Source organism: Coccinella septempunctata, chromosome 3 (assembly GCF_907165205.1).
Source record: "Coccinella septempunctata chromosome 3, icCocSept1.1, whole genome shotgun sequence".
Taxonomy (NCBI): Eukaryota; Metazoa; Arthropoda; class Insecta; order Coleoptera; family Coccinellidae; genus Coccinella; species Coccinella septempunctata.
The window spans coordinates 11,626,316-11,651,823 of NC_058191.1; the positions used below are offsets into that span (position 1 = coordinate 11,626,316).

General features: G+C 37.5%; 1 protein-coding gene across 2 annotated transcripts in view; it reads right to left on the reverse strand.

The window, feature by feature from the left end:
* The window catches only part of LOC123309665, a 76,189-nt gene extending 54,014 nt beyond the window's left edge, over positions 1-22,175 (reverse strand). The window contains exons 1-2 of one of the 2 annotated variants that reach the window (XM_044892877.1): positions 21,794-22,175; positions 21,512-21,625 (exon numbers count right to left, since the gene is read on the reverse strand). In XM_044892877.1, coding sequence (XP_044748812.1) covers positions 21,623-21,625; positions 21,794-22,075 — 285 coding nt within the window. In that variant the 5' untranslated portion in view covers positions 22,076-22,175 and the 3' untranslated portion in view covers positions 21,512-21,622. Of the gene's footprint in view, positions 1-21,511; positions 21,626-21,793 lie in introns of those variants that run through there. The other variant, XM_044892876.1, reaches the window with a different exon arrangement.
* Between the last annotated feature and the right edge of the window lie 3,333 nt (positions 22,176-25,508).

Below are 25,508 nucleotides of genomic sequence, written 5' to 3' on the forward strand. Positions count from 1 at the left end.
TTCCGAATCGCGTGGATTGCGATTTAACTCAGGAAATCATCGTATACCTAATAGTCTAAAGTCCAAGAGCTAGCAACATTTGCGTGCAAAAATTTTAGGAAGGCTAATTTTTTAATATATGATTCCTTAGACGCACTTGAACAGAAAACGACACCGCTGCCATCTGGGAGACGTTATAGGTGAAAAAGATGAAATTGTACTCATTTTAGATTTATTCTTCTCTTATTCACTTCGAAACACATTTGAGAATATAATTTTTTTTTGGCAGACGTATTGGCCGTTGCCAAATGACTGGCAGACGTCTATTTTGATGAAGAAAATAGTGAAATTTCAAACCATTTCAGGAAAGCTGAAATTTGTATATTATTTCATTCATATATTCAAGAGTGAAACATGAAATTGGCGGACATTCATTCGGTTGCTAAAAGTAGGCGAAGCCTTCAAAGTTTCAGACCTACTATTTTATGGATCAGGGCATATGCGAAGTGAATGACTGCAAAAGAGTCAAGAAATCATTTCAGGAAGACTGAAATCTTGATATTATAATATTCAGATATTCAAGAGTGGAACAAATTGGCAGACATCCATTCGGTTGTTTAAAGAAGGCAGACGCCCTCAAAGATTCAAAAAACAAGAGCCATATTTTGGTGATTAAGCGTCTTAATCGATGTCTTAAAGCGTCTTTAAGCGTGGCGTCATTAATTTTGTTGTCGCAAAAATAGAATATCGCTGATGGTTGAGTCATCTGTCATTGTCATTAGACAGCGAATCGAATTGTGAAATTTTTAATTTCTATTCTTTGGTTATTATTCAAAAAATATTTATTGATTCTAAATGATAATGCAGAAACTGCATTATTGGCAGTAAAAGCACTCTTCCCTAGTAGGAATTCAAATCAAATTCGATATAAACAACATATTCTCCCTTCTTCTTTACCTCTTTCCGCTTAAGACGACACAGGCGCTCTCCAGAGACCGCCAGGTTCCGCTTAATGCGTCTTAAAGACTGACGTCATGACTTATTCGCTCGAATAGCACCGCTTAAAGACGTTTCACCCGTCTTAATCGCGAAAATATGGCTTACGTTATCAGACAGGGCACTCGCGAAGTGAATGATAACAAAAGAGTCGAGAAACTATTTCAGGAATGCTGAAATGAAATTGCAATATTCAAGCCGGTAAATCTTCCTGAAATGGTTTCTTGACTCTTTTGAGATCATCCACTTCACAAGTGATCCTAGCCCATATCCTATAGTATTTTGATAGTTTGAGGTCGTCTGCCTTCCTTTAGCTACCGAATTGAAGTCGATTTCATGTTCCACTCTTGGCTCCTTCGCGATCATTCACTCTACAAGTACCCTGTCCAATAACGTACCTACTATTTTTAAAGTTTGAGGTCGTCTGCCTTCTTCTAGCAACCGAAATAAAGTCTGCCAATTTCCTGCTCCACTCTTGAATATCTGAATAGTATAATTTCATTATTTCAGCTTTCCTGAAATGGTTCCTTCTTTTGCAATTATTCTCTTCACAGGTGTCCCTGGCCAATAAAGTAGTATTTTGAAGGTGTCTGCCTTCTTTTATCCATCGAATTAATTTCTGCCAGTTTCATGCTGAATATCTGAATGATATCATATGAAAAATTCAAGCCTTCCTGAGATAGCTTGAAATTTCACTATTTTCTTCATCAAATAGGCGTCTGCCAGGCATTTAACAAACAAACGAACAAAACGTCGGCCAAATTCATATTCTCAATTGTGTTGAAGTAAATGCAACAGCAATAAATCTTCCGAAAGAAATCTTCCTATAAAAGAGCGCTGCGCACTAGAGAGCGCAACGTCTCTCAGCTGGCACAGGTGTCGTTTGGTGTTCGAGTCTAACGCCTCCTCTACACTACTCGCGAAGTTCCTCGGCGAAGTACTTCGGAAAGTTTGGCGAAGTCCGGGACTAAGTAGAAATAAAGTTTGATGACGTAAACCGAAGTGCCTCTATACACTATCGTATTCGTTCAACTTCGCGAGTAGTGTAGAGGAGCCATAAAGCTGCATTCACTTCGCGGGCCGAAGTGCACTTCGGCACGGAATTTAAGCAGATGGCGTCCAGTCCAGTTACGAATGGTGACAGAAAAAGCCATCTGCTTAACTTCTGTGCCGAAGTGCACTTCGGCCCGCGAAGTGAATTGTGAATGCAGCTTTAGGAATCATAAATTGAAGAATTGGCCTTCCTAAAATTCTTCTTCTTTCGAAGTTGCTAGCTCTCGTACTATAAGTTTCAAAGATTTAACGGACTGGAGAATTGACATTGTGTCTGAATCGGAACATACATAACTCATATTGAGAGCTATAAAAAAAATGAGAAAAGCACTAATGTGTGGTCAGGAGCAGAGTCATCTTCATAACCAGGCGATTATAACCGTTCTAATTACGACTAACTCAACCCAAACTCAAAAAGAGTTTTTCTTTTCCTATTGATATGCCAGACCTGATAAGCTGACTTTTATTCATCAGCTGATTTTTGGAGAACAAACCACGAATTCATACAGCACCCCGCATAGTTAATCTTTTATAAGGATTTATCGTTGCAGGTTTATGAGGTTCAGGCTCATATGATTAGCTGACTTTTATTTATCAGCTGATTTTTTTTTTGGAGAACAAAACAGGAATTCAAACAGCACTTCATAGTTAATCTTTCATAAGGATTTATCGTTGCAGGTTTATGAGGTTCAGGCTTATATGATATAATAACATTACCATCAGTTCGTTCCACTTTAATCTATCCATCAATAGTTCGGATTGCGAAGATGAAAAATCGACTCTAGATGAAACCATGCCGCTGTAAATTAATTCAATTAAACAGTAATTGACTACATTACAGTATTCGATAAAGCAATGAAATCCCTATCATATAGTAAAATCCTGTATTTTAATCAAGGCGATCAGAATTATTCACCGCAATATGGATATGGCAGAGTTATTCTAGTTGTAACGAAATTCATTAAACTATATCACCATCAGAAATCACACCTATTATAATCTGCGCGAATGATTGGAACTGTCTGGTTGAGATTGGGTAGAAATTTCATTGATTATTTATAATGGAAAAAATTAATTTTAATCCATTTTGACGTTTACAGACGACATTATTCAACTCATAGCAACAAGGTTAAGTTGACGTTTAGCCATTCAGTGAAGTTCTTAATTCACAAGTGAAATAAAATAATAAGAGTAAGATGTCTGGAAATATGGTAACAGCACTTGCAATTTTTGAATGCAATGACTTTCGATCATATTGAGTATAAGAGATTTCTTTCGTGCCACCAAGCCATTTGCTTCGTTCTATCAAAGGATGTCCAATGATACTCGCTCGTTTATTTTGTTCCAAGTCGAGTTCTACTTTGATATCCATCACATTTTACAGTATTCTGTGATCACAATCAACTACAGAGTGATTAATAACTAATGGGTCATAGGCTAAGGGCAGATTGTTTGGACCAAAATATGGCGATAGGACCAAATATACCTCAATAAAATATTGCTGTGGAAAAAGATGCAGGACGTTAAAGTTGAATTTTTCTTTTCGTTTTTGTTAATGATTTTACTGTATATTTTTTCATCCGCTTTTAAGAAAAACACAATTGAACAGTTCAGAGCATCGGAAGCGGATATGGAGTAACGATTCATTTATTTTATTTACTTATTTCGACGATAAAGCATAATTGAAAACAATGTAACATAAAAAGAATAAACTTAAATTAAATGGTCTTCGTGGCCTCCTCCGACTTCTATGCCTTTTCTAATTCTTTTAATAAAGGACTTTCGAACTTCGAAGAAAATATTATTCTGTCCCCTTATGAAAAATTCAACTTTAACGCCCTCTATCTTTTTCCACAGCAATATTTTATTGAGGTATTTTGATCCAAACAATCGTCCTTAGCCTATGCCCCAATAGTTATGAATCATCCTGTATATAGATTAAAAAGTTTTTCTCAGATGAATATTTGTGATATAGGTACACTCAAATTGTCGCTCAAAAAGTAAATCTGCAAGATAATTTCTGTTGACAAGTTGTTTTCACGTGGAGGAAAATTCAATATGATTTTAATAAAACACAGTTGATTGGCGAAATATCCAATATATTTAGTTGACTAAAACGGAAATTTCACTATATTCGTGAAAAATATTTGGACAGACTCGAATATATGTATTTCTATTTCTTAAAATATGGTCACAATTCACATTACGTATTTCCAAGACAGTCTTCAAATTAAATATTGCTGAAGTTGCCATAACACTGTATCTGTTCCGACTGTTCATTGGAGATCTGCTTTTACCTCAAATTCTAACAAAAAAATGTGACAGTTCAAGAACGCCGAATTCTGTGCTGTAATTCTTGATCGTCCATGCAGAAAACTAAACGACATTCTTCAACATGTTGAAGGAAAGAAAGTTCCTCTCTCTCGAAGCTAATAAATTTTCAGACACCAATTACCACTTATAAATATAGCACATTCGTAAGTCGTAGGAATATATTCAAATTAATTTCAAATATTAATTAGCAATAAGCTGTCAATTTCGAAACAGCGCTACCTACAGTAGGAAAAACGAAACTCCTCCAATATTCTCAAAATTGAAAAGAAAATCTGATCACTGCATAAACCATGTTCATCATCTTTAACATGAGTTGATAACGCCATCTTGCTCATGGAGATATGGATTGAAAAATGCCCAGGCAATAATCAATTGAAATGTGTAAGTGTATTGGCCTTCTCGTTTCTTGCGATTCCCGAATAACCGGGAACCCAGATTAAAGAGACCCTATTTTTCTTGTCTACCTCATTAAGTTTATTCCTGCACTCCCAAATCAGCTTTGAATCAATGACATAGAAGCTCAGTACTTTTACGGCTGCTCGACTATCTGTATGAATAGCTATATCACAATTCTGTTTCTTTCTAGATATACGTCTAGACATCTTTCGATTGAAAGACGCTTGTACAGAAGCCTAAAGATAGTGCACACTTGGTACTAGCTCCGTAAATCCCAGCGCCAGATCCTGTAGCGGTTTTAGAACCATCTGTATACCATTTTATTGTATTTTCTTTAAGACTGTAGTTGGTCTATTTCCATTCTCAATCTTTTCTTTTACTTAGCATTGTACTGAAGTTTTTAATGAGTGGATAACGCCATCTTGCTCATGTTGATATGGATTGGAAAATGCCCAGGCAACAATCAATCGAAACGATACCTTTCATTCATTTCATAAATGAAATCGGTAATTCCCTGGAAAGTGTTATCACTTGAATCCCAATCAAAATTGGATAAACTTTTTTCGGCAACCGTCCGGGATGTATCCTTTCCGGACGCAATTTTTTGAGAAAGTAGAATTTTCCGGCCTAGTCGGGGAACTTCTTACTTACTCCCAAAACTAGTTTTTTTTGACCCACAGACTAGAATTTTGTCTATTCGTCCAAAAAAAAAAACTGTATTTTTCGGACTTGTAAATTATTATTGTGTGCATTACGTGAGTTATAGATGTTTATTCAGCGAAGAAATAAACCTACTCGCACTTCGGACTCGTGGGTGAAGCTTTCTTCTCATAAAAAAACAATCATTTCATCACTTATTGTGTAACTCGAATCTTCTCTTATCTACTGCACTCCATTCCACTCTACCATACCTAGTGCACTCAAGTATACTTTAGTCTACTCAACTGTTGTACTGTACTATACTTTATGTAATCTGAAGCCGTCCTTGGAGAGTTTCTTTACTAAACTTCCATTTATTTCAATTCGCTTCTCTATTAGTCTGCTTGACTGCTTTCTACTTTACCTCATCCCAATCTATCATTCTCTGCGCCACTAGAATCTACTCTACTCTAGTGTGAGTAGGTACTTTTTTTAGTCGAACAGCTGAAGTCTTGTGAAAATCGGTTGGTGCAATAGCCGGAAGTTACCTTGGGTCAACAGACCGTCAAAAAATTTTAAAACAGTGTATTAGGTTTTGATAACCTCCAACTAATAAAAAAACCAAAAAGTCAAGTATTAAAAAATAACATACCGACACTCAATTTTATATATCAGCGTAGGTATGAAGGCTGCGCTAGCTATTTATGCACAAATTTCACAAGATTTATTCTTTGGGAATTTTCAAAGAGAGAGCTTTTATAGAGTCTGGTCCAATTATCTTCCGTTGTATGCAAAGCTTTATTTTGTAACGTTTCACAGTTTTTCTATCGAAAACTGTGATGGGCTTTTTCTCTCACCCTGGACGCCCCTTACCTTTGCTCGGGTGCCAGTGGGGCAATCAGTGAAACCCCACCTCACAGAATCTCCAAAGAATTAGAGAGCCCGGGTAGACTTGAGTATCAGTCGAGAAGGGTATCGATGAAGACTAGGGTGTTAGCGTCTTCTAAGTATCCAACTGTCTTTAGGCGTCAAAAAGGGTACTTACCTTTACTACACACCTAGATGAAACTGATTTAATAAATTGACTATCACTGGCAAAATAATTGGCAACAAAATAAACGTTCAGTTCTTGATTCCTACTGGGTTAAATTATATACAGAAATGTACAAGTAGTAATGTTGATGTCAACTGCTGGCCTGGTCGGTGTGGGGCAGCTGATGAAATACAGTCGGTGGCTGGTCTGGTGAAATTCACCGGTACGGTGGCTGGCCTGGTACCGGTTCAACTGCAGTGCACCCTCTCTCTCTCTCTTTCTCAGCAGGTCGGTCAACCTGTAACTTGATCGGTCGGAAGTCGGCAATATATTGACAAAATAAGCACCAAAAATGCGGTAGGAACCCCAAGTCCTCCTGGGACCCAACGGCGGTCGAACAGACGCGGAAGCTGGCACTCTACACAGCCTACAATAACTAGATCAAGTTTAATCGGTAGGTAGGTATTTTCAGCCAGTCCAATGGACTAAAGAACGTGGAAAATAGCGAAGATATCCCCTCAGGTATGCACTACGTAAGGAATAATAATGCTACAAGTGACTTCCCTTAAACTTTCAAACTGTACTGCACGGTGAAACACCTTACACATTTTTCTTGCCACCTAGATCTCAACTCACTCGCTCTTGACCTTCAGCGCGGGGCGTCGAAGAAGTACCCCTCGCCTCGGAAAATTTGTCCCACTATGGGTAACTCATCTCTCCATTGGATGCACTCAAATTGTTCGGTCAATTAGCCGGCTCGGAAAGAGACGGAAACAACTGAAGAGAAGGAAGAACGTAACAAGTTGAATGACCTTTTTCGAATCAGAAAACGTACGATGGAACGGAAAGAATTGTAAAATATATGAATTCTGAAAACAAAAGACATATACGGTTTCCGCTACAAATATGGGACAGGTGGGTGGAAAACAATGACATAATATCAATCGGTAAAGACCCCCTACGATGATATAACGGTTTTCTTCAAAAATATTTCGGTGGTTAGGCCAGTATCGGTGAAGAAAGTTCCTTTTGTGGCGGAGCAAAAATCTGCCTCGTCACAAAACATAGCATTACTTGATAACTCATCTCAATCAAAATTTATTGTATACCATAGAAGAAATTTTGACACGTATTACAGTCGCTGTTTCTATGTATTGACAATTAATGTCAAACAAAAGCCACAATTCAGAAGATTTTCGAAAATAGATTTTTCGTCTGATGAAGGAGTCTGATATAAACCACTTAAATTTATAATTACAACGTTATTTATTTTCAGTTCATTGTAAGAACAATTTTTTCTAGTTAATTTGCTCCTGACAAATTAGTGCAACAATTTACGCAGGAGCAAATCGTCGATTTCATTTTTAATTGATTTTGTTTCAGAGATTGGGAATGAAAACCCTAAAAAGTTCATTAAAAAATCTTTGTTGTTAGTCAAAAAATTCTGAAATGTTATTAAAAAATATCAACTTTACAACGGAATATAATTGGGCCATACTTTTTTGTTGTAATTTGACTGTAGAATCAAATTGTGAAATTTGCCAGAGGTAACTTTCACACCTTGTATGGATATAGATAGAGGAAATGCGGAAACAATTACAGTTTTCTTTCAACTTAACTCAAAACAAATTTGCACAAAAATACAATAGCATCTTCAGGTTGGTGAATATAAACTCAAAATGCTACTACTATGATAACGAAACACGTGTCATGGTTTAAAATATCATTTGTGTGAAAATCGTATAATCTGTTTTGAGTTCAGTTATGGATTTTCATCAAGTATCGACTACATCAATCCAATATTTTTCTACAATTTCATATATGTAAATATGTGTAATTGTATACGTGAGCGCAATAAAACACTGCGGATGAAATCACGTAAAGGCTATTATAAATATAAATTTCCGCGGAAACCCAGATTGTGATATTAATGAAGGTAGACGATATTGGTGAAGTTGGGCGGGAATTTTGTATCGCGATTCATCCGTCGTTCTGGTCATTCAATTCTCCATGAATGGACCTGAAAATGACGAGTACAAAAACATTACATAGATATTATAAAACTCCCGACATCAGACCAACAAACAAACAAGAAGAAACCATGTCAAGATGTCATCGTGAAACACCAAGATAATAAAGGTATCCATCAGAAAAATGAGAAATAAATCGGCGTAAAATTGTATACTATCTGTTTATTTAAAATATTATACTTTCGCCATTTTAAAAGGATTTTAAGATCTCCTTTTGGACTTTCGATGGGGTGTCCTTTGACTCCTTATATGTCTCATTTGGAGTCGGATCATATTATCAAAGTAATTAATATACAGGGTGTAATTGAAGGTGACGCTTTTTTTTCAAAAGAAGGTAGAACTGTCAAAATGGAGCGTTTCACCAAAAATCACCTATTTTCAAAATTTTCAAGAAGACAAAGTTGAAAAAAACATGAAAATTATTACTGAAATAGATCCTAATAAGACCCTAGACCGTTTCTTAGCTGAATTTTCGCAAAGCAGTGGAAAAAACTCAACTCCTGATTCGACCATGTGTTTTCGTGTAGGTTATTAGCTCGTACGATATTTACGTGGTAATGAAAATGAAAACTTAGGATTGCCGAATTGTTCTCATTACTATTTAGTACCTTACACAATTTTATGAAATGGCTCATTTCAATACCAAATCACAGAAGAGACTTGGATTATAAGTGTAAAAAATGGAATAATACTTCGAAATGTCACCAACAAAATTCGTCTGAATTATTCCCGAATTTTTTCAGAATGGGCATCACAACCTTTTTGTTCGAACATTTCAACAATCGCTGTAAAAATGGAATTAAATGGGGAAACATCATAGCACTTTTTCAACTAACATATGAACCTTCAAGAAACTGCTTCGATTTTCTACATTCTTTTTTCACCCTTAATTACACGATACAACAATTATGACTCTCTCAAAAATGACCTGATGCATCTAATCCGATGAACTTGGTACTGAATCATTCATTGTCCAGCCATATGTTCATGTTTTGTTTCGTCGTGCCGGAGTCACCTTCCACAGTCCCGTACTCGAAATTCAATTGAATTTTGTCGAACTCTAGAGGTTGTACTCAGCCATCTTTGATATTTTATATAGACAATTTTTGTTTAAACGGCTTATTTTGATGAGTTTTACCTTCTGTCGAAAAATAGCCTAATTTTTAAAACACCCTGTATATTTCTCAATGAATACATTCTATGCCAGATACGTGGATGATACTTTTACATTATGGAGTGATCTGACAAACTTATAGCTTTGTCGACATGAACTCTATGAATTCACATTTGAGGTTCAAGACAAAAACTGATGAACTTTTTAGACCCTGAAGAAGGCAGAATTATCAGCCGAAAGCTAGGTTTATAGGCAATAAAGAGGTTTTTAAGATCATTCTTATACATTGGCCAACAAACCCGATAAGTCTCTCACTACCTTACATAGAAAGTTGACAATGAGAATTTGTTTGATACTTACAGGAAACCCACCCATAAAGGTTTGATCATTGTTAACTCTTCTAACCACCCTATTCAGCATAAGTTGGCGACATTGAATAGCTATGTTGCTAGGTTACTCAGAGTAACCGTACATGATAAAGTTGCAAAAAAAAAAGTCACGTGTACATTCTTGAGAAATATAATCTGACAGTTTTATCAAGCCGAAACAATAAAAATTGGCCATGATGGTCACAAAAATTAGTTTTTTTGAATTATCTCCTTTCCTGGCCTTCAAATTATTTTCGCATTAATAATAAAAGTTGTAGAGCATAGCATTTTCTACAAATTTTGTTCTAAGCAATTTTTTCTACGTTCAAACGTTTTGAGATATATGGCGATTAATGTGAGGTGTTTAGCGATACATGCTGAAGCGAAAATTCACTCGTTGAGAAAAAGTACTTTCTAAGGTGCAGTCAGAGACAACACTAAAATTTTCGTGACTAATTTCGGAATTGTCATCATTTAGATACCTACCTTGTCATTTTGACAATTGGATAAATGTAGTTTAGACTGGGATTCTACATTGACCTTGCCCTTTCGCATGTGTGGCTAAGCTCCTCGCCCTTATCGCCCTCTAACTCGAGAACGGTTAAGAGTATGTAAAATTGCTTCAGACAAAAGTTGTGTAGAATTTCATTATCTACAATTTTCATAACGAATACTAATACGCTTAGCGGTACAGGCAGGAGAATATTCGAAAAAAAAGCATTTTTATTATCTTCAAAGTGTCAAATTGAAAAAACCCCCCCTGATTAGTGTCAGAATAATGAGTCTACACGTCTACAACACCGAGATTAACCATCTGTATGAAAATCTGACACTCTCGAGCATGTACAAGTAACGATGCGTTTTTACGTTTTCAAAGGGCCGCTGTGACCTTGCGTCACGTCCAAATTTTCAGTCCCTTGAAAAGTAGCTTCCTTTGGGTCCAATTAACATATCCTCCAAAAATCTGACACGGTGTAATTTTTTTTTAGCCATTTTCAATTCTTCCGTGCGGCCAGTCCCACCGCTCAAATTGTCAGATAAGCATGAATTAATTACCAAATACACGTATGGGATATACAGTATCTGACACGTTCGAGTAGTTATAGTTATAGTGAGAAGGGTTACAGTTCACTGCGACCTTAGTCTAGTGGTCTAGTGTTCTCTCTAACAGAGCTGTTTTCATCGCGCCCTTTACAGCTCGCCTTCCAGTTCCAGAGATCAGATGAAATCCAATATCTGGGACGGCTTCAACGAGGATAATTCCACACTCCTACAAGTTTCTTGTCCGAAGCACTTTTTTCTTTGGCTTGCAATGGCATAGCATTCCGTAACCAGGTGAATAGGAGTTTCTTCCTCCTCCCCACAGAATCTACACTCGTCAGTGTTCGACAAACCCATTCTCAACAGATGCTTCTTTAGGCTTCTTTAGTCCTGTGAGAAAGCCAGTGAGAAGGTTTGTTGGTTCTTACTTAGAGCCAGCTATTTTTTGGATCTAGCAGTTTCAAAGTTCCGAAGGAACTTTTTGGAGTGATCCATTGCTGGGAGATTCCGGCAGAGTTTTTCCCTTTCGGTTTTTATCCTTCTCCATAAACTCCTTCTTGTAGGTGCATTTTCCTATACCACAGAAGGGTTCTGGGCCAGTGAGTGGAGTTTGTGCGCTCTTTCTAGCAGTGTATTGGCCTTCTCGTTTCCTGATATTCCCGAATGACCGGGAACGCAGATTAAAGAGACCTTATTTTTCTTGCCTACCTCATTGAGTTTGTTCCGGCACTCCCAAATCAGTTTTGAATCAATGACATAGGAGCTCACTGCTTTAACGGCAGCTTGACTATCTGTATGAATAGCTATGTCCCACTTCTGATAGTTTCTTTCTCGATTTACGTCTAGACATATCCCGATTGCTAGTATTTATGTTTGAAGGACGCCTAGATAGTGCACACTTGGTACTTGCTCGTAAATCCCAGAGCCAGTTCCTGTAGCGGTTTTAGAGCCATCTGTATACCATTTTAATGTATTTTCTTTAATATTGTAGTCGGTGTACTCCCGTTCCCAATCTTTTCTTTTACTTAGCATTGTACTGAAATTTTTCTCAATGCTTACTTTCTTGATCATTAAGTCACTGGAAAGGTTTGCAGATAAGATGTAGTTGTTCAGAGAGGACCAAACTCTCTGACTCTTGATTCTCTCGTTACCTGTTCCTTCCTTAGATAATCTGAAGATGGCCTCATGGGCTACCCTATCAATCACTAGATGTAGAGGTGTGAGGTCTGTGATGATCTCAAGCGCCCTGATTGGGCACGTCCTCATAGCTCCCGTGATGCACACACAGGCAAGCCTTTGTACTCTGTCGAGCATTCTCCTCGTACTTACCTGACCTGCCTAAACAAACCAGGGTTCTGCCCCATATGTGATTATAGGTCTTACAATCATGACATACATCCGCGGTATTTTTGGTTACATCCCCAACTCCTACCGCATAGACGTCTGTACGCCATCAGAGACCTTGTAGCTCTGCCAGTAGCATTATCAACATGCTTATTCCACAGAAGTTTGCTATTCAGGGTTATTCCTAGGTATTTGACTTCAGACTCCCACTCTAAGATATTACCGTTTAATGTTAACGTCTTCATGGCTGGAAGGTTCCTCTTCCGCGTGAATTTACCCATTTCACTTAGCCAGGATTTCTAGAATTTTTCAAACTAACAAATTAATTTCTCTCCAAATCAAGTTTCTATAATTTAGGTTGATATTCTTTCTGTTGACTTCATTATCTTGAACGTAATTTCTTCGGAAGGAAACGAATAAAGGGGCGATAAGTCTCCCGCGAAATTCGTCCACATAAATCAATCCGGGGACCGATTTCCCGGTTAAAATTCAAGGCTGCCTCTTCCTCCCGTCACTCAGGATAAAAGATAATGAATAGGTGGCACCGGCACCGAAATGAGCTTCCTCGCCTCAAATAAATCCAAAGTCAAACGTTCTGAATAAGAACCAATGAATATTCACAAGACGGAAAATCGGCATCGTCAAGGGGTTAAGGGGGTATCTGGTCCAGGTCGACGGCACCCAAGAGCCTACTTCACCCTCGGGGAGATCGGAGAGCCAGGCGCTCGCCGACCCCCTCCAGGGACGGAGATAGACTCTTTTAGTTCATTATAAATGCAATCCGAAAAACAATTTTCACGGCTCAATATGTCGAACATCGGCGGTGTTATTTTGTTTCGAAGTTGGGGAATTTCAATATTGAACGGAGGAGCAAGATGAACTCTGGGTACACTTTAATGTGCAAGAAATATACAGAGTGTCATTATATTTAATGAATGAAATTTGGTGAATTTTTTTGTGAATGGTTGGTTATCTCGACTATACAAATACTAATCTAAAGAATAATCGAATTAATTCAGATGCATAACATCCGCAGATAATTAAATCAACGAATGTTACGATCTAAATCGAACTAACAAACTACCATCGCTCGAAGCATCACCAGAATTTTCATTTCGTCGACAAAGAGTAGATGCTGACCATGGTTTCGGTCTTATTTGACCTCGTCAGAGCAACAAAACTCAATTGTCAACGAAATGCTATGAATTGCCGGCTCCTTTTATTCCATATCAGTAGCGGGTATGATGTATAAATACATCGTACCGGCATCTGACAGAGAAACGGGAACCAACCCAATTCAATTTCCTAACTCTCAGAGCGAAGATAGCAGTATGCATCCATATGCTTTAATCCCATATTGCAGATATCGTATATTACGATAATTAAGCAAGGGAAAAAGCGCGGAAAGGTTCGGATCATGGCAGTAACCGATCTGCCGCGGACATGTAAAATAAGAAATGGATCACGCCTTCACAGTAAGGCAGGTAAATAATAATCGAATTAATTCAGATGCATAACATCCGCAGATAATTAAATCAACGAATGTTACGATCTAAATCGTAAGATTCGTTGATTTGGGATTAAAGCATATGGATGCATACTGCTATCTTCGCTCTGAGAGTTAGGAAATTGAATTGGGTTGGTTCCCGTTTCTCTGTCAGATGCCGGTACGATGTATTTATACATCATACCCGCTACTGATATGGAATAAAAGGAGCCGGCAATTCATAGCATTTCGTTGACAATTGAGTTTTGTTGCTCTGACGAGGTCAAATAAGACCGAAACCATGGTCAGCATCTACTCTTTGTCGACGAAATGAAAATTCTGGTGATGCTTCTAGCGATGGTAGTTTGTTAGTTCGATTTAGATCGTAACATTCGTTGATTTAATTATCTGCGGATGTTATGCATCTGAATTAATTCGTTTATTATTTACCTGCCTTACTGTGAAGGCGTGATCCATTTCTTACTAATCTAAAGGTTGATCGGGTATGTAGTCAACTCTATAGTTTTTAGCTCTTTATTGTATTAACCAAGCTTTCGGACAATGTCTTGTTCTTCTTCGGGGCTACTAGAAAAATTGCAATGATGTTGTAAAAAATACAAAAAAGGTAAGATTAAAATAACTTACAACAATGTGAGACCTAACTATTATTAACGATAAAATTACAATATCCACATAACTCATCAGTTGAAATCTCAGATGAATCTTAAGCCAACATTCCAATTTTAAAAGAAACACATGAAATAATGTCAAAGGTTAAAAAACACAGAAGAACAAAAGACACAGACAGGAATGACAATTGAGGCCAAGTAACGTCATAAACTAAGGAAGTACAAAGGCGTTTTATCATGACAGAATCATCCACTCTCACTCACATTGATCAGTTCGACGATATTACAGTAGATGGAGTTGATACCATTGAAATCTGAGTTTATATTTAGGTTATTCTTATGACTCATGATATCCAGCCTCCAAAGACTCCCTTTTGTGTTTATTTTCTTTCAGATCGTAAACACCTAGCATCTGAGAATTTCATAGTATGTCCCGTTTCATTTATGTGTTTTGCTTTGCCATTGTACAATCTCTAACATGTTCTCTTATTCTCGTTTTCAAATTTCTGCCAGTTTGGCCTATGTATGGCTTATTACATTCATTGCACTCTATAGAGTAAATTATTCCAGATTTGTTGGCTGTTGGTGTTTTATCCTTCATTTTAGAGAATACATATTTCCCCAAAGTGCATGGCATGCGAGCCGCAATTATTAGATCTTTATTATTAGGTACATGTCTTCTGAGACTTCTTGTGATAGAGGGTGTAATGGCAGGATGGTAAGGCATGGAGAAAAATTTCCTCTGATTTACTGGGCTCTCTCCATCAATGGTTGGAAGGATATTGTGTCCCACATTTGAGTCTGATACTGTAATCCGACCGGGGGTGTTGAACAAGCATTTGTTAAGGAGTCTTCTGAGATAAGACTTTTTAATGAGGAGTTGACGTAATCTAAGGAGGCCAGATTGCAAGAGATGAGGGCTCACCAACTTTTCAATTCTATTTTTCTAACCAATTATGAGGTTTATTTTATGTTTGAAAACATATGATGACTTAAAGTTGAGGTAACGACCAGAAGACATTGGTTTCTGATACCAATCAATAACCACCTTATTGTCGTCACCACGTGTCAACTGTATGTCCAGGTAACTAATGGTAGAATTAACCTCTCTTTCATAGGTGAAATTTATGTTCGGGTCTTGAACACTAAGGGTATCAAAAATACTAAGGAGCATATCAGTGTGTAAGATGCAAAACAAATCATCCACAAATTTCTTAACAAGAATGGGAGTGTAATTTAAAGTGTTGAAGGCTCTAACAAGCAGATCATCAACAACCATTTCTGCAATGATGGGAGAAGCTTCTCCTTCCATGGGAGCTCCTTTAATCTGTAGAAAAAAGCGTCCTTGGAACTGGCAGTAAGTAGTCCCGAAAATAAGTCTGACACACTCCAAAAATTCTTCTTTATTCATGATACAATGTGAATACAGTGTGAACCTATACTCTCCAATGTGGCATCAATGGTGATATTAGAAAAAAAGAGACTCAACATCCAAACTGACCATTATATGGTTATCAGGAATGTTGAAATTCTGAACGATATCAGAAAATCCGAAGATAGATAGGTGTGAACATAAACTTAAGATTAGCCGTCTAAACTTAGATTTAGCTTCGGGTATTTGCTAATGTTAGTTTCTTTTATCTTTAGCACATCGGCTAAAAATGTAGAAACTGATAGAAAAAAAACAGTATTGTCAAGGCTTGAGGGTAGCAAACCGATCGTCCAAATAACTCCTTATCAACCCCAATGCAACACCCCTGACACCAGCATTTTGTAATCTGTCAAGAAAGTGACAGTTCCACATTATCAAAGGCCCCTATCAAATCCAAAAATTCAGTGAAGACTTTCCTAAATATACAACTTTTTTCGAAAGCAAGGGCAGACTTTACTTCAGATATTTTTCGAAAATAATCGTTAGCATAACTGATCCTCCAGTCTTAACGGAAACTTTTAATTCTCTAATGCGACTTCTGCATTCTCCAATAACTTTCCCTCCACCCTCAAAACATTCCGTCTGAGACCACAATATGCAAATCGCATTCGTTTGCTTTTCTTTGAAATTTCCATGAATATGTTTGTTCCGAAACTTTCCAAATACACTCGCGGACGCGGCGATATTAGGGCAATAATTCACGTTGGGAAATATAGATTATGCCCGGAACTGCGTTTAGGACGTGAGCAAAGGCTCGAAAGACACAGGGAAGAAGGGAGCGGACGATAAAAGAAACTGATAAAACTAAAATAAAAGTCGGTTGTCGACGGCGGCGTATCGGGGTGGGCCTTGTTCGAAACTAGGAGAACAATCTTTCCCAATCTGAGTTTGGAAACTTTGATGGCCCACGGCGAAGAAGAATGGCCGGTTTCGCATCTTTCGACAGGGGGACAGACTCGAGGGGGTTGAAGGAGATGGAGGGTTACTTGATTACTGAGCGACAGGACGTTCATTACACTGATATATTTTTTCGAAGAAAAGGTAGAGATTTCTATGAAGAAAAATTGTTACTTCATCCGAAATAATGCCTTATGTTTTGCTGTCTCAAACATACCTAGTGTCAAGAAAAAACTGAGATCACGTATAAAAAAGAGAAAGATATTTCTCTGAATGAGAGAGGTCTAGGGATCTTCTGATTTCGGGCAAAGATCACAACTATTATAGATAGTCACACGAAAGCTTGACGGTATTAGCCAGATAAAAATGTGTCTACACAAAAACGGAAAAAATAGGAGTCGCTGCGATCGCATGGTTGATCGATAAGGGGTGGGGATTTAAGCGTCAGTTCAAAATGAACAGCCTTCATTTTATTTTAGGTTAAGTGTCATTGTAGTTTTTCTGATGATTTCTCAAATACGTTTCTTCAAATCTGATATGAGTTTTCCGAATTATATGCTATCAAATACCAGTTCTATTATAAAGAGGACTAGCTTTATTAACTCATATTAAATGACGAAATCAATGAAATTTAAAAGAAATCACTGATCAAAGAAATTGAACCTACGTTTGTTTATCATTGTTTATTGAAAACAGGTATGTTATAATAGTTGGTTTACTGTAATCTTCAAAATTATATACATTCGAAGTATCGCAGTAGCAATCTCAGATTTATCACTTATTATTGTGTATTCTGTTTTCAATACTCAGCTGAGAACCGTTATAAACGATATATTATGTTATGCCAACAAAATTCTTCAAGAATATCTACTTCTGAACCATGTAGTTTTATTGGTTAGAAATTCTTATTCAGAAGAGTCCATTCCTCACGAGGGATGACAATTTCGATTTCTTTTATAATGAATCCATCATTTTTTTGATATCTTCATCGCAAAAGTGCTCTTGACACACAAATTGATTCCGAGTCGATTCTCGAGGTAAGGCTTTTTCCAATTTTCTCTCAAAAATGCACTCGGAAATTTTATTCTCCTTTTCTTTTCGATGCCAAAACACTCTTACACTAGCGCACTCTTCAATATTTCACCATGGTTGTTCTCTTATCAAAAATTGAAAACAATAATATTCTAGTCATATGTCACCAGGAAGACAATTCACTCAGCCAACTACAATTAGTTTAAATCAAAATTTCGCCATCCCGTGATGGCCAGCGCGCCTATTCGCAAAAGCATGAACTATTCTATTGGTACATATTTTAGGGGACAAAAAATCTATGGTCTAAAAGCAGCGATCGTTCTCCTTCTCTCTACTCTTCATATTTCTACTGATAGTTGTTGATGTTATTAATTCAATCAATAAAATTGGATGAATAATTGTTTCAATTTTGAATGCTGATTAGTTGCTTTGAAGTCGAGTATTTTCTCAGCTGAAATGATTTTCTTGGTTTTGTTTATATATTTTTGGTTTATGATTGAAAGTACAGTAATTATTTGGTTCTCTTATGGCCAGCTTTTAAGCTGTGCCTGATCTTTCGAGGACTACTGTGATGTTAATAATTCTTGAATGGACTATAATATATTTGTATGTCATGTGAACATCTGACAGTTGTCTTGACCATTTCGTTAAAACAAAGATCTAGTTTTAGAGTTGTTGCTGTGAACAGAACACAAAATTTTACAAAAATTCCATCCTCCTCATTTGAATATCATTGTCAGATGGGTGTGTTTGATTATTCATTCTGGTTTATTTCTTTTAGTTATGATTATATTTTGCTGGACAGGATGATGAATTTCCTCGATAAGCATCATGTACTTGACACCGCACAACATGGTTTCCGGAAGGGCCGCTCAACTGAATCCGCAGCTCTCTGCTTTGTTGAGTGCGTTTATGAATGCCTTGATAGTGGATTGTTTGTCGCGGGATTGTTTTTTGACCTGTCACGGGCATTCGACAGTCTCTCCTTCCAATTTATAATCGAAAAATGCTACAGTATGGGTTTTAGAGGAGTGTTTTTGAGATGGATTTCCAGCTATCTTGAGGGCAGAACTATGATCGTCAGAGTTGACAACGCATTTTCGGATGAACATGAAGTGAATTTGGGTGTCCCTCAGGGTTCAGTCCTGGGGCCGCTCCTATTCTTACTTTTCATAAACGATCTACCATGCAACTTAAAAAAGATGATGATCGCTGCAACATCCCGCCACGATCTTCTTCGTCTATTGAACATGATCAGAATACTACTGTTCGCCGATGACACCTCAGCATTGGTTACTGCGCGAAGCTTTGACGAGCTACAGAGGTTATGTCACCTTTTAGTCCAGTGCTTTGTTGATTGGTGTCGCTCTAATTCAATAATGATTAATGTTGCTAAAACTGAATGCGTTCATTTTGCTCTAAGATCCAGCGAACGCAGATTGGTTGTACGCTATTTGGACGAGGTTATTTCATCTGCGGACCATACCAAGTTCCTGGGTGTCCACATCGATTCCAACTCGAAGTGGAGCACTCATATCGATTCTGTCTGTAGAAAACTCAATGGCTCTTACTTTGCTTTAAGTAGAGTACGGAATTCACTTCCTTTGCGGTCCGTTCTCAACATATACTACAGTTTGGTGTACAGTCACCTATCATACAACATCCTACTGTGGGGTAATTCATCGGACGTTGACAGAGTCTTTGTTATACAGAAGAGGATCTTGCGTATGATATTTAATGTTGAGCCTAGGTCCTCCTGTAGACCGGTTTTCATTGAAAATGGCCTCCTCACCTTGGCCTCGATTTTCATTCTCAAATGTTTGATCTATACCAAAGAAAACGAAAATAAGTTCACCAAACTTTCTAGCTTTCATAGCTACAGTACAAGAAACGAAGGATTGTTATGTGTACCAAAACATAATTCCTCTAGATTCGAATGTTCACCAATGTATCACTGTATCAAACTTTTTAAGCACTTACCTAGATCATTGCGAAGTCTTAAGTTGAATGAATTCAAAAAAGCAGTTAAAGTTATTTTAGTTAGTAGATGTTATTATTCTGTTGCTGAATATTTTTCTGATTCTTGTGAGTAGTTTTCTATTTTGATTTTGTTTTTTTCTCTGACTTGTCCTATACATGTATTTGTCTGACAGGATTAATAAAGTATTATTATTATTATTATTATTATTATTATAAACTATCAATTCCATTCCTATTTCCTCCTCATTTTATGAGCAGAGCTTATTCATTTCAGTTGGGGAGCCTACGATGCTAAATCGGGATTTACTTGAGATTAGATGGCAGAAAGAAAAAAGGTTCTATGATGTATGCACTTTCAGCGGTGAGGAAAGCGCCTGTAGCTTTTCGAATATGTAAAAAAAATCGTCAGGTTTACATACTCGAGCGTGTCAGATTAAGAAATTCTGTTATGCCTTATATATCTCTGATAATAAATTCATAATAATCTGACAGATTGCGTGGTGGGGCTGACCGTACGGAAGAGTTGAAAATAAAAAAAAAATTTCGAGATTGTGATTTTCAGAGGATATTTTAATTGAACCTAAAGGAAGCTACTCTTCAAGACACTGACAATTCGGACCGGACACAATGTCACAGCGTTCCTTTGAAAATGCAAACAAAAATCGTTACTTGCACATACTCGAGGGTGTCAGATTTTCATACAGATTGTTGATCTCGGTGTTGACCCACTAATCTGACACTAATAAGGGGGGGTTTCTTAATCTGACAGTTTGAAGATGATAATAAGGCATTTTTTTTTAAATATCTCCATTTCTGTACTTTCAATTTTTTCTGTATTCATTACGAATGTTGTAGATAATAAAATTCTCTGCAACTTTTATCTGAAGCAATTTTACGTACTCTTAACCATTTTCAAGCAAGGGGGTGATGAGGGAGAGGAGCTTAGCCACACATGCGAAAGGGCAAGGTCAAAGTTAGAATCCCAGTCTTATGTACATTCTTCACCATATATCTGAAAAACCTTCGGAAGTAGAAAAACTTGCTGTGGACGAAATTTGTAGAAAATTTTATATTATATATTATATATGTATAATTAAAAAAAAAACGATTTTTGTGACCTAACGGTCAAGTTTTATTTTTTTAGTTTGCTGAAACTAACAGATTATATTTTTTCCGATCTTTTCGAATCATTAGCTTCCAAATAAAAAAAATCCACCGCGCTTGCGAATGTAAACGTGACTTCTTTTGCAAGTTTGGCGCTCCCCCACATATTTTAGTCATCTAAATCTGACACGCTCGAGTGTGTGCGATGTTCCTTTTTTCTACTATTCTGACAGGCTGTCCTTGACAATTCCCTCTATATACAGATGTAATTTTTGGTTGAGGTAATCTACAGCCGTCCAAGGTTGTTTTCCCTCTTGGGCTCCCAACTATTTGAATGGTTTTATTGATTGAACCAATTTTCAAATTATGCTCTTATATTTTTATGAAGTCTAGTGAACCAAAATGTAGAAGACTATTTGGATCACTTCTGTTATTGAAATTGATAATTTTAAAATCAGCCATTCGATCTTAATCTTCATGAAGAATGACTCAGCTGGAGAACTGCACCAAGCTTTCATTATGGTAGGTCCTGTAGGAATGGAAACATCTTGGGCGTACAATGTAGATTCAAAAAACTTATGTTCGATTAGTTGAACTTCACCCAAAACGGTTTTGACCAGAATCTGGACATCCACATTTCGTACACATACAGCTGGATTCCTCCTATGACTTTCCAGGTTTTCTTTCGTCACCTCGATCTCGTGAAGAAGTTATTTTCAAATTTTTTTATTTCGATCACTGAAATACAGAGAAGCGGTTGAATGTTAGAAAGAAACAATTACAATGGGTCCCTTTGCTGTGAGTACATCTATCTCTCGAAAAATATATAACGTCCTATGTTTAGGATAAAGAAACCCCAGAGGGACATCACGGTCTACTAAGTGTTTTATTTATAGATGGACTTACACATATACCATATTCCATAATCCGACGTTTATATTCCTCCGCATCCTCCCCATTTTCTCCCTCGCTTCGTCCAGCACAGATAAGACTTCTTTTCACCGTCTCTGAGAACCCTCGTATCGATACCGGGGACTCGATCGACTGCATCGGACAGTCAGTGGGCAGGCATAGAGCCAGCAACATATTTGCCTTTCTGACTGGGGGCCAAATCGAATTGATTAGGATTAGCGGGCCAGTCGAACTTACTCGAGGTTCCTGGACTGTCGGTGATAAATCTAACAACATACACTGCTGCAAACATAAATCAGGATGTTGAATTGCCGTACTCGAATCATGTTCGGTTCGTGTTTATTTATTCGAGATATGCAGTCGATCGAAGAGGGTCCTGTGGAATGACATTCGTGTGCTTGTTGGAGGACAATGGGAAAGAGGTGTTAGAACAGGGGCATTAAGATGGCATAGCTCTTCACCGATTTAAGAATTATCAGCTGCAATAACAGAAATTATCGCATTTTGATGAACTATACCTTTTCAAGTTCAAATTGACGCTAATCAGAATCAAAATAGGTCTTTTCGTTTTCATAAAAAGTGTTTCTACACTCGATTTGATTTACACCAGTGTAGAGGAAGTGTAGTTTATCTACACATAGTCAAAAGGAGATATAGATAAACTGCAATGTAAGGATCTTCAGTTTTCTGAGAAAAATTGGAGTTCATTTTAGTGCATTCCTTTCATTTCACATTTCCGCCTTTGAAAATATTTAATTCTCAAATATTCAGTACATTCAATCCGATAGGCAGATTAAATGTGAAAAACCGTTTATCTGTGTTCAACGTTGTTCTTCTTGCATGCCGTTGAAGATTTTGACGTTTTTCTGATGTTAATATGCGATAAAAGGTGATGACGACGTTTTTCATTCTTGTCGCATTCTGAAATTTTCAGATTTTCAACGTGTGGGGGGATTTGCCTATAAAAGCAGATTTTTCCCCCGCGATGGTCACTTTAACACTTTGACTCTTATACTTTTTAGTCTCTTTAACGCTCTGTACTCTCTTTTATCTGCGATTCGATTTTAATTGTGTGCACGACAAGCCGTTCAGCGAATTTAGAACAAATTTTGTATTACGAAGTTAGTGCTCTTAGGAATTAATTTTTAGTTTTCGTTTGTTTTCCGCGAGTGCTTGAAATAAAGGAGGTAGGTCCCCGTCTTTACCGTTCAGTTTCTTCATTAGACCTACACCGGTTACTTCTTTGACACTGCTGTACCGTATCGCTTTCTGGTATCTTTTGCCGTACTTCACCCTGTTTCGCGAGTCTGACTTTCCCTTCGCTATCAGTCATGGTGCGTAAGCCCTTGGGGTAGTGAAGAGAAAGTCCTGTCAACCCCATGTTCGCGTTCCGTGTCATTAGTGTTGAAATCGAAATCTCTTCTTTTCTATCAGTCATGGTGCGTAAGCTTTTGGGGTAGAGAATCAGAGATACCCGCTCGTCGTCAGTGAAATCCCGTAGTTGCGCTCAAAATAGACCTTTTCTTCGCTATCAGTCATGGAGCGTTAGCCCTTGGGGTAGCGAATAAGAGTCTCGAATAGATCCGCCCTGGTTGTGTTTCTTTTCATTGGAGAAATACAATTAATTACATCCCGATACCGTATAGCAAGTCATTTCACTCCACGAGGTCATCCTTAGTGTCCATTTCGTCAGTTCTGGTTGGCGCATTTTATTGAGCAACCTTTGATTTTTCACTATACCCGGTGTAAGCTTTGTAAAGTGCTCGTGATCGGATTGAGTTTGTAACGTGACAATTGCCCTGAAGGGCGTTCGAGCATGAAACTCTACTTCTAATTTCTCAAGGGGGGCTTGATTACCCCAGCAACAAAATTCCCAGTCAGGTCTTTCACAATATATTATTTAAAATAATTACAATGTACAATCTGAAAATCACTCGTAATGACAGAAATTTAAAGTTTACAGTCTCTCAAAATTTCACAACTTAGATCTACTTAGCTTAAGTGAGTTCAAGCAACAGATCTGTCCCTTTGGACGTGGGTTTCCTGTAGTATTCGATAATGTGCAGCGTAGAGTTGAATTTCAGCCCAAGGTTGATGATTCTGCTTTAAACCAAAATCGTACTTTCAGAGTCAGACACCTGCATTTCTGTCCAAATTCTATTAAGCCTCAAGCTCCGTTCAAATGCTGTGCCTCAAGCCAAAGTTGCATTCCAAATTCTTGTCAAACACATAAGCAGCCAGCTCCGGTACAGAAATTGGAGTTCCAGTCCAAAAATTTGAGCTCCGTACCAAAAATTTGAGCTCCGGACCAAAAAGCTATGCGAAATAAACAAGAATGAAAATGTGCAGAAAAATTTAACAGAACTCCTTCCCAACTCTTCATGAGAAAACAAGATTTTCATGAACAAAATAACATAATTATTAAATAAACCTGAGAAGGAATCCTGCTCTGGGGAAATGAAAAGCAGTACAAGAACATGTGCTGTAAAACAAAATGAAGGCAAGCAATAAATCTAGAACCAGCAAATTTACCCAATCAAACATTCCTAGTGAGATCCCTGTTTAAATTAAAGGAATTATGAACTTACCGAGACAATATTGTTAACCTCGCCAACTTAAAATTCATTAATTTCAGAATAATCAATCGATGAATTCCGATACGATATTTCGACAGATAACCTTCTTCCTTGAGGGAAAAAGCGGAAAAGGAAGAACCTTCGAGAAATTTTCAATGCGCAGACAAATGAAAGATTACCGAGGCGCGAGACACAGAGCTAATGTGTGTCAACGTAAAGATGTAGTTCGCGAAAATCAGCGGCGTTGCAACAATAAGGTGTCAAGCATGGGCGTGCAAGTCGTTGCACACACCTCTCACCAGGAAAGAAAAAAAATTTGCAAAATTTTTTTTTTATAAAACATGCTGAAGGCTGAACACAGTGAAGGCTACTTGAAAATAATGTGAAAATGAAGAAGGCTGAAGGCGATTCGAGAGGTAAAATGCTGAAGGCTATTTGAAATTTCGAGGACAATGAAAACGCTGAAGGCGACTTAAAGCTAAAACTTACAAACTAGGAAAAGGTGAAAGATATCTAGTCACTGAAGGTGGCTAGATACCGGCATGTCCAGCTAGATATGAGATGAAAATACAAACCGATTCAACTAAAGATATTAAATAATGGGCCGAAATTTTTTTAATAATTTTTTTTGCAAACTAAAAAGAGAAACTTCATCGAAATCCGAATCGAAGATTTCGATGAAGGCGCTGGACAAGGGGGATATTTTTTAACTAAGGTCGCTTCCCCTGCGACCCCCATCACATCTTAGAGTGGTGATGTCCGCATCGAGAGTCACAATCGGTATAATAGAAAATTTTTCGTGTCAAAGGTCGGTATGGTCACAAATCATAATCGGAACATTCAGTGGTCCGCGTGGGCAAAAAGCTACGGCTTAGTGCACGACCAACTGATAACTCGTCGGGAGTTTTACAAGGAAGAAAGAGTCAAAATCCGTAAGAAAAAGAAGAAAAGGTAGCTCAGCGTGCCCTCGCACACTAGCCCGATAAAGATGTCAGAGTCGGTAAGAAGATTTCAAAGAAAAGACATAGTCGGTAAGATTTCAAAGAGAAGACATAATCGGTAAGATTTTAAAGAAGAGACATAGTCGGTAAGATTTTAGAAGAGACATAGTCGGTAAGATTTTAAAGAAGAGA